Below are 17,714 nucleotides of genomic sequence, written 5' to 3' on the forward strand. Positions count from 1 at the left end.
AATGGACGTTAGGAGGAACGCTGATTCAGCCTTCGGGCAGGCGGTTCTGCAGGCCGCAGTATAAGATCCTCTTGTCCTATGGCACCCGCTGTTTTTTTCTGTGCATGGTTGTTTTTCCCTCCCCTCATTTGCATTGCTTGGGGACATCCCATATGTAATGGCTATGCTGCTCTGTGTCCCGTGATGTACGATAAAGAAAAAGGGATTTTTAATAACAGCTTACCTGTAAAATCCTTTTCTTGTAGTACATCACGGGACACAGAGCTCCCACCCCTCTTATGGGGAATTTTGGGATGCATATTGCTTGCTACAAAACTGAGGTACTCCCACTATGGGTGGGGGTTATATAGGGAGGGAACTTCCTGTCGGAGTGTGCCAGTGTCCATCACCTGAAGGTGCACTATATAACCCATATGTAATGGCTATGCTGCTCTGTGTCCCGTGATGTACTACAAGAAAAGGATTTTACAGGTAAGCTGTTATTAAAAATCCCTTTTTTTCCCAATGTTGGGACTTTTTCACTGACCACTGTCCGGCCCTCGTAAAGTCTGAAGGACAGTAAACTGGCCCTTTGTTTAGAAAGTTTTGGAGACCCCTGCTTTAGTTAATAGGTAGTGCCCATGTGGCATTATATTTCTCCAGCACTTCCAGGCTGTCTTGTAGGCCTTTCTCTGTTGGTTACAGAAGTAGGAGGTCATCCGCATACAGCAGGAACGTCACCTCAGTGTCATGTAGAGTCGGTCCTGGTGCTGGGGAGGATTCTAGAGCTGTAGCCAGTTCATTGATGTAGACGTTGAAGAGGGTTGGACTTAGGCTGCAGCCCTGTCTGACTCCACGGGCCTTCCGGAAGTGTTCTGCTCTTTTCCCATCCACGTTTAAGCTGCAGCTGTTCTCTGTATGTGAACTCTTGATAACATCATATGGTTTTCCCTCCTATTCCACTCTCCAATAGTTTGAGAAACAGGCCTGGGTGCCACATTGAGTCAAAGCCTTCTTAAGTCCACAAAGCAGGCAAATATCCTTCTATGTTTTGTATTGTGGACATTGGTCATATATATATATATATATATATATATATATATATATATATATATATATATATATATATATATATATATATATATATATATATATATATATATATATATATATATATATATATATATATATATATATATATATATATATATATATATATATATACCTACATTTTTTATGATTTAGTGTGTCTTTTAATATTTTGATAATTATTACGTTTTATTTTCATTTACCAGAGTCAACGTGGTATTCATTACCTGAAAACTCGCTGAAAAAGCATATTCATATGTTCAAAGTTTCCTTGATAGTAGCGGTACACACTCAAAAGGATGGTACTAAAGATTTGTTAGAAGTTCTAAAAAAGCTATACAAGGTATGCAGTTCCTAGTGTATGTTTTGACTACTACCTTTTCAGGAGATAAGCAGCTATAACACTAATGTACTACCTTTACTAGAGATAACCTGTGCATCTGTGGTTATTGCTATTGATTTACTTATTACTGCACATTCACATTACTGAAAAAAGACATCTGAAAAATCCATAGCCAAAAAATTCTGATCAGACCTCTAATTATTCTGTATCAAGTTCTATGATGAAAATATAAACATTACATCAGAGTAACAGTCAGACAACTAACCTTTTTTACAAAGAGAAGTCCGCAATGGCTGCCAACTTCTATATATTTAAGTTTAAGGAGTACAAAAGACATGCCGTTACAATTCACATTTATTCAAGACCTCTATTATACACCTTAGCCGCTAGCGTCTGTTCGAAATGGGCTCTAACACCATGCAAAGTGTCTGCATTGGACAAGCGATCCTAAAAACCTAATTTGTATGTTTTGGACATATCCTCAGATTCCTAATTGGTTAAAAATCCATTACTTCCTAAATACAGATTTGGGCTTCAACGTACCCTATGCTCCAGAGATACGTCTACGGACAACTATATACATCCCAGAATGAAGCTCCTACATATATGTCCTATTTCTGTAATGCAATTTTTTTACAGTGGAAGGACTTGCAACCACTTTTTTTAAACTTAAAGTGGAGGTTCACCCAAAAAATCTATTTTTAACATTAGATTGAGGCTAATTACGGGAAGCAGAATCGGGTGTTTTGTTTAAAATCAATGCAGTACTTACCGTTTTAGAGATCGATGTTCTCCGTGGCTTCCGGGTATGGGCTGCAGGACTGGGCGTTCCTATTTGATTGACAGCCTTCCGACCGTCGCATACAGCGCGTCACCAGTTTCCGAAAGTAGCCGAACGTCGGTGCGCAGGCGCCATATAGAGCCGCACCGACGTTCGGCAACTCGTGACGCGCTGTATGCGACCGTCGGAAGGCTGTCAATAAAATAGGAACGCCCAGTCCCGAAGACCATACCCGGAAGTGGCAGAGAACATCTATCTCTTTTAAAAAAAAACACCCGATTCTGCTTCACGTAATTAGCCTCAATCTAATGTTTAAATTTTTTTTCCGGGTGAACCCCCGCTTTAATAGGGCACAGCTTGAAATGTAAAATAATAAATATGAGCCGTGTGTCCTTGTATATTAAAAACTTAAATAGAGTCCCTGGTTGGACTACATTTTACACTAGTAGTACGAGTCCAATTTAGAGTACAGCACTTGATCCAGAAGATGATTTGTGGTTTAGGATAAATGTTGGGCTGGGATGTTCTTGAACTTGCTTGGTTACAAATGTTTTATCTTATGATATGCAGGGTGCTGGAACCCTAACTAGCAGGGCTTTTTTTCTCAAAATAGGTGCAGGTACCCCCCCTTCTGAGTCACCCCTTGTCCCCTCCCCCTACCCACCTCTGAGCACCGTCCCTTGGTTCCACCCTCTACCCAGCTCCCAGTACTATCCCTTTTAGAGAACACAGAACCAGGTATCATTTTGATATGCTAGCAGTCAGCATCAATAGACCCTTCCCTCGACAATAAATCCCCCCCCAGCAACAGTTGACCCCCCAGCAACAATAGATCCGCCACCAGCAACAATAGACCCCTCCCACAATAATAGATCCCCTCTAGCACCAATAGATACCCCAGCAACCAGCATCATTAGACACTCCAGCATACCCTAGCACTCCTTCTTATTAAATACATTCAGTGCCATTAAATACATTCAGTGCTCGAGGTGCCAGAAATGCTTTCCCCCATGTTCACTGAAAAACCCTGTTAACCAGTGTTTAAAAAATAAATAAAAAATAAATAGAAAATTTAAAAAAAAATTGCTGAAGTCAAACAGAACTCAAAAAGGGCATCTAGAAATGTCTATTGTTACTAAGTAGTATGCTGAAATTTTATTTTTTTGTCTGTAATTCCTCCTGAAATAAAGCTGTGCATGTCCTGGTTTGTAAGGGTGCCTAGACATTCCTGAGCCTATAGTCTCATAGTTGTATTTCTACAACTAAGGCTCTTCTGCTTCTGATTGCTTGTCTCCAGCAATTTGGAGTAAGTTTTGATGATGTAACTTTTGTGCTGTTTAAGATTCACTTTGCTGGAGGCTAGTACATGGGAAAGCAAAGCTCTACCTCTACCAAAATGGCCACCTCCACAGAAACACAGTGCAGAACAAGGCACGGTGGGTCTCTAATGGAAGAAGATCAGTTGCAGAGCAACCACAAGCAATATTGGTGACTAGTCCTTTGTCGTCCTGCCTACATTTTTTTTTTTGGGGACAAATTTCAAAGTTTAAAGCAGACCTTTACCCTTGAACATATAAAACAACGTATTAATTACTCCTTCCCCTCCCGTTCCCACAATAATTTTCTTTCTTTTTTTATTTTTTTTTAAATAACATTTTATTAATCTTTTAGAACAAATAAAACAGTAGAACAGTGGTACAAAAACGGCAAGTAGACATAGGCAGAAGTAAAACTAGAGCATCGTCTAGTATACAAAGTGTCGGGAACCTGGAAGAGGGATCCTCCTGTAAAGCATGGTGTCCCACAACTGAACAATAGCAACAATGTCTCTGGAAGAATATGTAGTGTACAGTATCTCAAAACTGAAGCCTTGTTCAACTTTTCGTAACACACTTTAAATATACTTAAAGAAGTGAGAGAGGAAAAAAGAGAGAGAGGGGGGAGAGAGAAGAGAAGCAGAAAGAGAGGAAAAGGAGGGGGACCAAATGAGCAGCAAAATAAGGGGGAGAGGTACCTTCCAATGTCGACCGCCGAATCGGGGTGGATCCTCCCAAGAGTGCCACCGCTCTCAGACACTGTTGTGGTCGTCAAGTCTGTCTCTCAGTCTGGCCGTCATTCTCTCCATTATCTCAACGTCTTTGACCCTGGCATAAAGGGCTTCCTGTGATGGGGGTGCAGTCCTCGTCCAGTGGAGGGCTATCAGCTACCTTGCTGCTGTGAGAACGTGCCTGAGTAGTTTTTTATAGGGTTTGGCTAGCTTTGGCTGGGAGAGACCGAAGAGGAAGAGTTTGGGGGTCCAGGGTATGGGTGCCTTGAAGAGTCGGGTCAATAGTTGTTGCGTAGAGGTCCAAAACGGGACTATTAAGGGACACGCCCAATAAATGTGGAAGAGCGTGCCTTTAGCTTGCTGGCACCACCAGCAGCGATCAGAGGAGGAGGGATAAATTTTGTGGAGGATGTCCGGAGTCAGGTACCAAAAGAAGAGGATCTTGTAGGAGTTTTCCTTATAGAGGGTACACATGGAACTCTTGGCCGCCTGACGCCAGATTGCCCCCCACGCCTCCTCTGGAATCGCCTCTCCCAATTCCCTCTCCCAGCGGAGCATATAGGGGTGCTTACCCTGGACCTGCATGGAGTGCTTGTTCAGGATTTGGTAAATGTCAGAGATCAGTCCTCTACTTGAGCGGCCTTCTAATATAATGCGTTCAAATGGGGATGGAGCAGAGAATTGCAGCCGCGGGGCTATAGTTTGGGCATAATGGCGGATCTGCAGGTAACTGTAAAACACTTGTCTGGGGAGGTCATGTTGAGATTGGAGCTTGGAGAACGGGAGCAGCGTACGAGACCTAGGGTCCACCAGGTGCCCAAAATGGAACAGATTCCACAAGGCCCAGGGCCACGACATGTGGTGTGTAAGACTAGTCGGCACCTCAGGGTTGCACAGGAACAAGGTCATCAGCGAACGCTCCGACTTAAGCTCGTGTTCGCGGGAGAGTTTTTGCCACAATCGCCTTCTTTCTTTTTTTAAAGGTTTCCAAACCTTTTGAGCTGCAGTAAAATACTAGGTGGAAATGACATTCACCCATGCTTCCTGGGTTGTCCATGTCACACATGCCAGGAAGCAGGGCTTAGGATTTGGTAGCCTCAGATCTCAGCATGTCTGCGCATGTGCAGGTAACTCCCTGCATGTGCTCTGATGTGCTTCAGCATATTTGCACATGTACTAGATTATCAAACATGGTGGTGCCCTTGGGAAATCAACATGTTCAATAAGCACCTATGTGCCTGTACACACCTGTAGCAGCCTCAAATAACCCGCTTTTACAGCTAAATCACCCAGATAATTCTGATATGCAAAAGTATGACACTTCCTTCCATCTACCCCTACCAAACACACACACATTTCTTATGTCCTTTTACAATGATGAGTTGTCTGATGGGAATATATAGGAGGCAGGAAGGGTGGGCAAAGTTTGCGCACATCAGAATTGTGTGCTTAGGTTACTGGACTTGAGAATCAACTTAAAGTGTAATTCCACCCAAAAATGGAACTTCAACTTTTTGGAACCCTCCCGCCCTCCGGTGTCACATTTGGCACTTTTCAGGGGGGAAGATGGAGCAGATACCTGTGTAATACAGGTATTTTCTCCCACTTCCTGGCATAGATCACCGCAGTGATTGTGGTGACCTACGCCACTTCCTGTGTCTACACTGTCCTCCCCTGCTGTCTTTTGGGAGACCCGCAGGTCCCAGAAGACAGAAGGGACCCGTGAGGACGCGCAGCTTGATTCGCGCATGCGCAGTAGGGAACCAGGATTCCCTTACCCGAGGATGGTGGCGGCAGCAGCCGGGAGCCGAGCAGGTTATTAAAAGTCGGCAACTACAAATCCTGCAGCTGCTGGCTTTTAATATATATATATATTTTTTTTAGGCGGACCTCCGCTTTAATATAAACTCTTTATTGAATGATACCACTAAAGTATTGTATTTTTTTGTATTCTATAGGTTTTATTTGAAGTAATTCAGATTTTTGTGATGCAGGTAAACAATAAAGCCCAATTTAAAGTTCCAGAAATTCACTTCTGTGTTCCCGAGGTTTCTGAGGTGATCATTGTTCCTTTGGATCTTTGTAACTGGCGCATATGGCAAAAGGAACCTGTGAGTAAAAACATGATTAATTATGCCTACTGCTATTGTTGTCTTTTTAGCATATGGCTCTCCTAAAATTGAAACGCAGTTAGATCATTGGTTTAGTTGATTGCTTCTGGTCCATGTGCTCTTTTTTACTTGTTCCTGCTCTTTTCCGATTGGAATTAGTTGCTGCAGTGGCTAGACCCATAGGGCCAGATTCTCAAAGAATCGGCGTTGGCGTAGTGTAAGCCATTTACACCACGCCACCGCAACTTACTGGAGCAAGTGCCGTATTCTCCAAGCACTTGCTCCGTAATTTGCGGCGGCATAGTGTAAATGGCCCGGCGCATGGCCGCGTAATTCAAAGGGGGTGGCTTGTATTCAAATTAAGCGCGCCCCCGCGCCCATCGAACTGCGCATGCGCCGGACGGAAAAAGAGCCCAGTGCGCATGCTCCAGCTCACGACGGAAAACGGCAATGACGCCGACGTGAGCGTCATTGACGTAAAGTCGTATTCGCGGACGACTTAGTAAAACGACGTAACCGACGGAAAAAGACGACGCTGACCTGACGCCATACTTAACATGGCATACGGCGGACTGGCGTAAGGTTACCCCTCATATAGCACGGGTAACCTTACGCTTACGGAAACGACGTAAACGACCACTACGCGGCGCAAATTCGTTCGGGAATCAGCGTATCAGGCTCATTTGCATTGTCAAATGAGAACTGAACGTAAACGCCACCTAGCGGCCAGCGTCGAATTACATCTAAGATCCGACGGTGTAAGTGACTTACACCTGTCGGATCTTGGCCGTATCTATGCGAAAATGATTCTAGGAATCACTCGCATAGATACCCGGGGCCAAAAACAGAGATATGACGGTGTTTCCTGAGATACACCATCGTAACTCTTTTGAAAATCTGGCCCATAGACTTTTTAATTGTAGACATTTATTCCATAAGAAAATAAACCATCAGGGACAGGAAGTAGAGAGCACACAAACACTGAAGCGTTGAGCTGAGGGTACCGCTGCACTCTGGTCCCAGTTTTTAGAGTACCAAATTTTGGAACAAGCAGAAAAAAAAAGTCTAACATGTTACACCTAAAAAAATAAAAAAAATAAAGGGAAACGAATGCAGCCACCAAATCTGAGGACATTTTGGCTGAATTCCCATCCCACAGACATAGCATGTGATGTGCACAGCCATGCGGTACGGATCACATGCAATGTCTGGCTTTGCATAGGTGTGAACCCAGCCTTAATGTTTTATTGAGTTTGTGACATAAGTGAAAATTTTATTTTTAACATCTTTTGGATATGACTCCCATTTCCATTCTCTTCAGTCACATATGAATTGTTCAGTTTCACCTACAAAACAAGGATGTGACCACTTTATCCTAGTCGTCACAACCACTGTGAACCAGTCTGTTATTTTTCTTTTAAATTCTAGATGCTTTAATTATCCTTTGTTACTCCAAATAGTGACAAATTCGTCTTCTACTGTACTGAGGATGTTGACTCTGCATGAGAAAGCAGTCGGCACCCAGTCGGCACCTAAAAATGGCTTGCTTATGCTTGCAGCAGTCTCTAAAAAGTGATCTGTAGTGGACTGCTTTTAAGAGGGAGAGGTACAGGAGTGGCTGATAGGCATTCAGTGATACTTCCACCTCCTGAATGTCTGTTTTGTTTTTTGTTTTTTGACAGCTGAATGTGGTTTTTAAATGAGTATGTTTTAAGTGTGAGCCTAGCATTTGGCTTGTGGTTCTGGTGAAGCGCATTCACTTGAATGGGTCACGTTCAATGGTGGCACTTCCTGCCAAATGCAACAGAATGTATATTTTTTGCCATAGCCAAGGCATGTGTAAAACCCCTCTGGCCAGTGTGTTATTTTAGGGTCGATGATCGGGGAGGGGTAAAACTGTGGCTCAACCACCTATTTTTACTGCCCCCAACTGCAAGTAAAAAAATTAGCCTGAAAGTAAGCAGGTGTACTCCCAGGTTATTTGGTCAGATATTCACCTGATTAAATAACTGCAAAAATCTACTGAAATACTGTATTTCTGCCTGATAAGCTGTTATACTGATGGTATAATGTTGTAAGCCTTTCAATGTTATTTTATTTTTTTCCATCTCATCTGTAGGATGCTGGTGACAGTTCTGTTCCTGTAGTATATTGTCGCTATCCATATATCTTAACATTTCCCACTAAGGTTCATTATCTTCACTTTGATGGAGAAGTGAAAAAGAATGTAAGTATTATGGTAACGTGGTCATATGGTTCAGCTCTAGGTGCATTTCTACCACGAGGCAAACAAGGCATTTGCTTTAAATTATATTTTTCAAGTGGGTGGCGCTGCCCCCAGGCAGAAGGGCAGAGGCGGCTCTTTAACCACTTCCTGTCTTTTCGGTGGTTGTACCAGGTAGATGCCTGCAGCTGCAGGCATCTCCCCGGTATTGTTTTATAGAGCCGGAAGTCAGCTCTTTTGTAATCACAATCGAATCGGCTTACTAGCTTCTTGATTGCGATTACAAGCAGTGTGAAGGATGTCGCCGCTTTCCGCGGCTCTCTAGGGCCCTCCCATCCCACTAGGAGACTCGAGCGACCAGCCGGTTTACTGTATGACATGACATCACTTCCGGTTTACTCGGAAACCATCTGTGCCAGTTTTTAAAAAGCTAAAGCATTCAAAAACACAGATCTTGGTGTTTTGAATGCTTTTAAGTGCATTTGGGGTCTTATAGACACCAGATCTCTCCATAAAGAGTACCTTTTATATGCCTTTTGCTGTCACAAGGATGTTTACATTCCTTGTGACAGCAATTAAAGTGATAAAAAAAATATGAAAGTAACAGTGTAAAAATGTACAAAAAAAAAGAATGAAGAAAAGTATACCGCTCTAAAAACAATCAATCTCCATTGCTTCCGTCCCAACAAACCAAGAGGGTGCTGGCTGTGCTCAATTACCATGAGAGGAAAGAAAAATCCTGGATCGCCGCACTCCTCAAAAAACGATGTCTTTATTCAAAACATGAAAAAAAAACAAAAAATTCAAATGGAAAAAACAGCCAAAATTCATGCAGTAAACCAAGAAGTGGATTAGGAAAATAGAGCTGACATGTTTCCTGTGATGCTTACTCGTAGCCAAAAAAAAAAGAATATAGAAAAATTAAGTGTCCCTGTCCTTCCGTGCTTGTGTGCAAAGGTCAAATTTAGATTTAGTCTTGCCTAAATACAACACTGCATGGCCTTACATCCATTCAACCACTCCATCCAAACCTCTTTGTACTTGCCTGAGTCTTCTGTCCTTATCCCTCGCTAGTTCTTATTGTTGGAACTGGTGATCCAGTGATGTAATCTTTGCCCATGCCAACTGTTCCCTTAATTCTGACATCATCACACTGCTGATGATAAATGGCTGAAAAAGATCTTTAATTGCAGATTTCTTTTATGGCACACTGAAAGTCTCTTAGTTGTGTTAATAAAATATAATCTCGCCATCATTATTCTTTTATAGAAACAGGTTTATATACAAATTTTCTTTTCTCAGGATGCCAAGCTTCAAGCTCAACAAGCGCTGATGATGAATAGAATGCAGGGCATCGGTGAAAATCCAAGGATACCATTGTTGCACCTCAAATTGCGACGTGATCATCTGTTGGAAGATACCTTGCATAAACTAAGTATTGCAGAAGACTGTGATCTCAGGAAGGAATTACGGGTACTTTATATATTTTTTTTTATTTTGCAATCGGGTAAATAATTGTATGCTAGATTATATAGAAATCCTTAATTATATGTGCTGATGAATGGCAAGATACTAAATTCATGTTGGCCTGACAGGTGGAATTCCATGGTGAGAATTCAGTTAATCCCAGAGGTGCTCTTATGGAGTTCTTTCTCAATGTGGGGGAGAAGATGGTTCATCCTGATTATGGATTATTCTCTTGCACCAACCCAATGTTGCCCGTATGGTTTCCAAGTCATGTAAGTTTTCCTTTTTCTTTGTTATTAGGTATTATGTTGCCACTGACAACTTGTATACATTTTTTATAGATATTATCCCCCAATATACTGTATGTTTTTACCCCCCAGTTAATTGGTTTATTATGGTGAATATAACAACACATTAAGGAGAAATACAGGGGCTGCCATTGTCAAACCCTTTCTGAAAATACTAGTTCCTGGCTGTTATATTGACCCTCGGGCTTCAATACATAGTTACATAGTAGGTGAGGTTGAAAAAAAAAGACACAAGTCCATCAAGTCCAACCTTTGTGTGTGATTATAGGTCAGTAGTTTACATTGTATTTCCCTGTATGTTGCGGTAGTTTAGGTGCTTATCCTAATAGCTTTTTTAAATTATCGATGCTTCCCACTGAAACCACCACCTGTGGAAAGGAATTTCACATCCTTGCCGCTCTTACAGTAAAGAACCCGCTACGCAGTTTAAGGTTAAACCTCTTTTCTTCTAATTCTAGTGAGTGTTCACGTGTCTTATTACACTCCTTTCCAGCGAAAAAGTTTTATCCCTATTGTGGGGTCACCAGTACGGTATTTGTAAATTAAAATCATATCACCTCTCAAGCGTCTCTTCTCCAGAGAGAATAAGTTCAGTGCTCACAACCTTTCTTCATAACGAATATTATCCAGACCCTTTATTAGCTTGGTTGCCTTACTTTGTACTCGCTCGGTTTTCAGTACATCCTTCCTGAGGACTGGTGCCCAGAACTGGACAGCATACTCCAGATGAGGCCGGACCAGAATCTTGTAGAGTGGGAGAATTACCGCTTTATCCCTGGAGTTAATCTCCATGAGAGAGCTAGAACAATTCTGACTTTTCTCTGACATTGTAGATCTATAGAAGTCTTTGCATTCATATTAGTTCTGAGTTAGTGATTTAACATATGTAAGCCAAAGAGGGAAATTTATCAAAACTGAAGCAGACAGAATCTGGAGCAGCTGTGCATGGCAACCAATCGGTGTCTATCTTCAGCTTGTCCAGTTACGCTTTAAAAAATGAAAGATAAAAGTTGATTGGTTGTCATGCACAGCTGCCCCATATTCTGTTTGCTCCTGTTTTGATCACTTCCCCTCGGAATGTCAGTATGACGAGGCAATAGCATTTTGAGAAGATAAGTTTCATATTTCTCTCATGACAGGTTTACTTTAAAGCAGTATTATACGTGTAGGGCTACCCCCGCAGGAGCAGCTAGATAGATTTGGGATGGCGTGTTACCTTTCTGTGATGCGTCCAGGGGTATGATGATGATGATGATGATGATGAGCAATGACGGAATGTCCAAACAGCAAGGTGTCTTTTTCTGTGCTTTTATTCTTGCCCAACACGGCAAACAGTGAACTCGAGGTAGATGGAGAAAGATGGGTGAAGAGGAGAAGTTGCAGATTCAGGCTTGAATAGGACAGAAGCAGTCCTGCTTCAAATAACACTTTGCTTCGTCGCCACTCCAGCCAGAGTGGGTATAGTGTACCTGGACAGGCCTCTCACACCGACCTGGCAGCCAGAGTATCACTCAGAACTTGAGGAGAAAATGAGTCTCTGCCACAGACTTAATAGAACTGACGAGTCAGAACGGGACCTCTGCCACATTTCCCTTCTCCAGAACATAGGTAGTGAGGTAAATCCTCCTTGGTAAATTAGTGCCTGAATCTCCCTCAGGTAGTCTTTCAAATGGTCACCGACTGACAGGTTGCCATCAAACAAACTGTCAATGTCCAGTCACCTCGATCCCCGATGGATTGTCTAGGCCCTGTTGGATCGCCTGCCTCCGGGCCCACCTCAGACTGACTCCCCATCGAACAGCACAACTCGCTTGGGATCTTCTTGAGGAATTTGGGGACCCAGTAGATGACTGGGGCCCCGCCACAGCTTCAGTTGCTCCGGGCCATCGTGGTCCCGGAACCAAGGACACCGCGTAGCACGTGCGCCCCGGCCTGGTAGACTATATCGCTGGAGCCCGTGATGTGCGCACACCCTGAAGGTGGGTGCCGCACCCTGGAACCAGCAGAAGAACGACCCCAAAAATGGCGTCTCCCCCAGCATGCCCCGCGAGGGAGAAACTCCTCTGATTGGCTGCTTGCAAGAGGCGCTTCAGACTGAACTCCACTGCTGCCACCTGTCGCCCAAAGATGGAAAGGTATCTCCGGAACACAGAATGAACTGGCAGTACAGCCCAGCTAGAGTAGAGGCCTAATTTACATGAATTAGTTGGATGAGAGTAAACTAACTCTCTCATCCCCCTCTAAATTTAAGATAGCACCTGGACTGAAAGTAAACAGGCGCTACATACCTAAAAGCAAATATTTATTATATTGCAGCTTACCAATTCTTAAATATAATTGCTGCATTCGTTTTTTTTTTGTAGGATTTCTTCTATTTTTCTCTGGTGATCAAGCCAGTAAGTCTGTCGTTTTTCAAAGAACACACTCTCCTGTAGATGAGTTTTCATTTTCTTTCCACATTTTCCAAAAACTTGTGGGAAAAAAATGACCTGTTCAAAATACTCATTATGCCTCATAGAATATATGTTGGGGTGTTTACTTTCCAAAATGGGGAATTTTTTTTGGGCATTTCCATTGTCCTGGTGCTCCAGGACCTTCAAAAGTGTAAGAGGTAGTCAAGAAATTAAATGTGTAATTTATGTCCCTAGAATGCCTGATGGCGCTCCCTGCATGTTGGGCCCCTGTATGTGGCCAGGCTGTGAGAAAGTCTAACACATGTGGTATCGTCATACTCGGGATGAGTAGCAGAATGCGTTTTGGGGTGTAATTGGAAGTATGCATATACCATGTGTGTGAGAAATAACTTATTTTGTGAAAAGGAAAAAAGAATCTTGTGTGAGAGCAGAAAGAAAGCAGAGGAATAATTTGAGAGAGGATGGAGAGAGCCAATGTTCATCTTGTCCTAATAAACAGACTCCGCAAAAGATTGCAGTACCAAGCTGCAGCAAGAAAGGCTAGCAGATAGCCAGCATTAGAGCTGCACGATTCTGGGGAAAATGAAATTTGTGATTCTTTTGCTTAGAACAAAGATCACGATTCTTTAAAATGGTAAATTTAAAAAAGAAAAAATCAGCTGTAGACGAGTGGACTTAAAATACCGGCAACCACTGTTCCTTATAATATATTATGAATATTACCACAGTCTGTGTCAGCTACCCATATTATGAATATTACCACAGTCCGCTACCCCAGACTCTGGGGTAGCTGACTGTGGTAATATTCATAATATATTTTAAGGGACATTGGTTGCCGTTATTTAACCACTTAAGACCCGGACCATTATGCATGTTAAGGACCTTGCCCCTTTTTGCGATTCGGCACTGCGTCGCTTTAACTGACAATTGCGCGGTTGTGTGACGTGGCTCCCAAACAAAATTGGCGTCCTTTTTTCCCACAAATAGAACTTTCTTTTGGTGGTATTTGATCACCTCTGCAGTTTTAAATTTTTGCGCTATAAACAAAAATAGAGCGACAATTATGAAAAAAATGCAATATTTTTTCCTTTTTGCTATAATAAATATCCCCAAAAAAGAAATAAAAAAACATTTTTTTCCTCAGTTTAGGCTGATACGTATTCTTCTACCTATCTTTGGTAAAAAAAATCGCAATAAGCGTTTATCGATTGGTTTGCGCAGAATTTATAGCGTTTACGAAAATAGGGGATAGTTTTATGGAATTTTTATTAATAATTTTTTTTTACCACTAATGGCGGCGATCAGCGTTTTTTTTTTTATTGTGACTGCGACATTATGGCGGACACATCGGACACTTTTGACACATTTTTGACACATTTTTGGCACCATTGTCATTTTCACAGCGAAAAGTGCTATGAAAATGCACTGATTACTGTGAAAATGACAATGGCAGTAGGTGGCGCTAAGGGTTTAAGTGTGCCCTAAGGGAGTGATTTTTACTGTAGGGGGGTGTGGATGTAAGCGTGATGTCACTCATCGTCGTTCCCTATATCAGGAAACAGACGATCAGTGTCACTGCCACAGTGAAGAACGGGGAAGGTGTGTTTACACACACCTCTCCCCGTTCTTCAGCTCCTGTGAACGATCACAGGACACCGGCGGCGAACGTGTCCGCGGGTCCCACGGGCGCGGTCACGGAGCTTTGGACCGGGTCGCACGCGACACACGGCTGGGCTCTTAAAGGCAACGTGCAGGTACGTGCCTGTGCCCAGCCGTGCCATTCTGCCAACGTAAATGTGCAGGAGGCGGTCCTTAAGTGGTTAAGTACACTTCTCACAGGCTCACATGCCCCCCTTTGAATGCCTGTCTGACTGTCATCTGCATTCTGCAAGGACTCATCATCAGATCCCATAGCGGTGTCATTGATCGGTGATTGATTTGGCCAATCAGAAAACGGTTCTCAGACCTGCCGGATTGAGGATCAGTGTTTGAAAAGCGAATATTCATTCGCTGTAGTAACACCTGGGTGGGCTCTTGGCGCAATGCTCTGCACCATGAGCCCACCCTATTTTGAAGCCTATAATGCCTCGTACACACGGACGGATTTTCAGAGGAAAAAGTCAGACGGGCTTTTTTTCTATGTGATGGAAAAAATTGGTCCAAAATTAGACCAAAAATTAGGAAAGTCTGCCCAGTGTGCAAGTGATCCACATAACAGTGCAGTAGATGACGACGAAGAACCTCCACCACCATCAAACACTGACCCTTACCAGAGCCTGAGATCTCAAAGAGATCAAACACAGCAGAGATAACACAGCAGAGATATGAGAAAGCAGCCATCATTTCACAGTAAGAATGTAATGGGAACATCCATCAGGGTAGATAAAGCCACCAGGTTTTCACCAGGATAGTAATCATCAAGGGATATCAGCACTCAAGGATATGCAAAAAAACCAAGGGAGACTTGCATAGTGTAAAATCTCTCAGATGTTTTGATAGATAAAAAGAATGCGAAATTACATCAATCAAGTGGTATTCAAGCATAAAAACAGATTAGCCGGCCGGCTGTCAGAAGCGTGTACCCGTCTCTTCCGGGTCTTGACACGTAATGCGGTGACGTCAGAACGCCGCCTCCCAGCGTTTCGTCTCTATTGGGACTTGGTCACGGGATAAGGCAACGCTCTGAGTCACCGCATAAATACACACAATCGGCGGAGCCAACCTCAAAGTGAATCCCAGTCAGCCGCCCATCCGCCATCTTAAGTAATGGACGAAGAAAGGGAAAACCCGAACGTGTCATGAATAGACTGCCTAAACACACATAAGGGTAAACAGTAAAAACACTATGTGTCTTATGTCTGATGGCCCCCAACAGACTTGCGGGCCAACAGATTAAGACACACCTATTTAATTAAAAAGCTGCGGAAATCACATGAACTCATCGAGATCATATGTTAGTATGTTAACTATTGCTGGTTTGGAACGGACCACGTCCAAAAAACGTAAGAAGACAAGGCATGGTCCATACCCATTGGGATCAGTATCCTGACCCTGTTCACGCAGCATGGTACATAAGACAAAAAGTAGCATAAAAAATACTAATATGGCATTAGCAGATGCTTTTTTTCTAGGAAAGTCTGGCCGTGTGTAGCCTCCATCTGACTTTTTTTTCCAGAAGTCCAACGGACCTTGGTTAGAGAACCCGTTCTCTTGCTTTCCGTCGGACTTCTGACGGACTCACGGTGGACTTTTGCACGGTCAAAAGTCTGACCGTATGTACAAGGCATTAGAGTCTCTGGCTCTAATCACGTGCTTCAAAAAAACACCCCCGCCGCTGTAATTCAGGGGCCGGACGCATGAAGTGGGGGTGGAGGTGTCCTGTCAGAATAGTGGACAGAGCATGGGGGTGGTGGCCGTGGATAGAGGGGGCGCCCCTAATAGATGGGCCGCCACTGTGTAGGACCTCAGTTATAAGGAACGACTACAAAAATTTATCTTGCTCTCCCTGCAGATGAGGTGCTTAAGGGGGAATATGATCACAATATACAAATCTTTCAATGTGGTCTATATCATTGGGAGAAAACTATTAATCTTGGGTCTCTAAAGAAGAAACACAGCCACACAATGAAGTAAGGATTCTTTACTGTTACAGAGGTAGGATGTAGAACACAATTGGCAGAGTCAGTCTGGATAAATAAAAAAAAAACGTATAGATGTGTTTCTTGGCAAACAAAATGTACAGAGCTATGGAAAATGGTAGTGACATAAACACTTGGGTTTAACTGGATGGACCAGTGTCTCTATTGAACCTTATACATTTTGCAGCAATGTATTGGAATGTATTTTTATTCTCCTTTTTTTTTTTTTTTTTTTTTTTTTTGTATGTATCTTGTCCCAATGTGTTTTATAATGTTTGTACCCTTAAATTGAAAACCTAATAATAAATAAAATCTGATTTAAAAAAAGAAAGGACTGTAACCACGTTTTTAAGGAGTAACAAAGTGTGAAATAAAGCACCTGTAATTATTTTTTACATATTTCTAATGTCTTTAGAAATGTCATTTAGTAGCCATGACATGGTGGTCACATCAATGTCTTACATAAACAGTCAAGCTTTTCCCAATTGCAGGCATTGGCAGAAAAGAAAAAGTATTATTATTATGGAGTACTTTGTGGCCTGGCAATCTTCAATCAGTGGGTCCTGTATCTGCCGTTTCCACTTGCTTTGTATAAGAAGCTTCTGGGCAAAAAATTTACTCTGGATGATTTAAAAGAATTGCAGCCTACTTTGGGAAAGTAAGTCAGTTATCTAATAAGGATATGTAATCCCCAATGATGAACTTCTCTTATTTAGTCCCTTTTTGGTCTGTTAAATATAACCTTGAAACTGTTCTTTTATATCTTTTGGTGTATGCAAAATACCTGTTTATCCTGGCAGAAATCTTGTGAACTAAAATAACTCTGTGCTACCCTGTTATTAGTTACATTGTTTCCAGCTATCTCGGAGGAAAACTGAACACTTTCCCTTTGTTTATGGAGATGGGAGAAGGGTGAAGCAATTTGCAGCATCCTCTCTGCACACAGACCACAAGGGGTTGCTTGCTCAGATCTGCTGCTTATTCATATTATGCATTGTATTTATTTTATTTTCTTTATCGTACATCACGGGACACAGAGCAGCATATTCATTACTATGTGGGTTATATGGAGTACCTTCAGGTGTTGACACTGGCAATCTCAAACAGGAAATGCCCCTCCCTATATAACCCCCTCCCATAGGAGGAGTACCTCAGTTTTTACGCCAGTGTCTTAGGTGTTAGTCATGGTTTAGCTTGCCTCCGCATCCTTGGGATTAGGTGAGCTACCGGTTCTGTCCAAAAAAGCCTGAGCGCTAAGGTGGTCAGTAACCGGACCCCAAACCCTTGGGGTATAGCCCATAATGCTTTCTTTT

General features: G+C 42.6%; 1 protein-coding gene across 2 annotated transcripts in view; it reads left to right on the plus strand.

The window, feature by feature from the left end:
* The window catches only part of LOC120916459 (probable E3 ubiquitin-protein ligase HERC6), a 106,509-nt gene that overhangs the window by 60,457 nt on the left and 28,338 nt on the right, over positions 1 to 17,714 (plus strand). For both annotated transcript variants that reach the window (XM_040327436.1, XM_040327443.1), the window contains exons 13-18: positions 1,275 to 1,411; positions 6,234 to 6,350; positions 8,470 to 8,577; positions 9,877 to 10,047; positions 10,170 to 10,313; positions 16,893 to 17,059. In XM_040327436.1, coding sequence (XP_040183370.1) covers positions 1,275 to 1,411; positions 6,234 to 6,350; positions 8,470 to 8,577; positions 9,877 to 10,047; positions 10,170 to 10,313; positions 16,893 to 17,059 — 844 coding nt within the window. The remainder of the gene's footprint in view (positions 1 to 1,274; positions 1,412 to 6,233; positions 6,351 to 8,469; positions 8,578 to 9,876; positions 10,048 to 10,169; positions 10,314 to 16,892; positions 17,060 to 17,714) is intronic.

This window comes from Rana temporaria, chromosome 1 (genome assembly GCF_905171775.1).
Source record: "Rana temporaria chromosome 1, aRanTem1.1, whole genome shotgun sequence".
Lineage (NCBI taxonomy): Eukaryota > Metazoa > Chordata > Amphibia > Anura > Ranidae > Rana > Rana temporaria.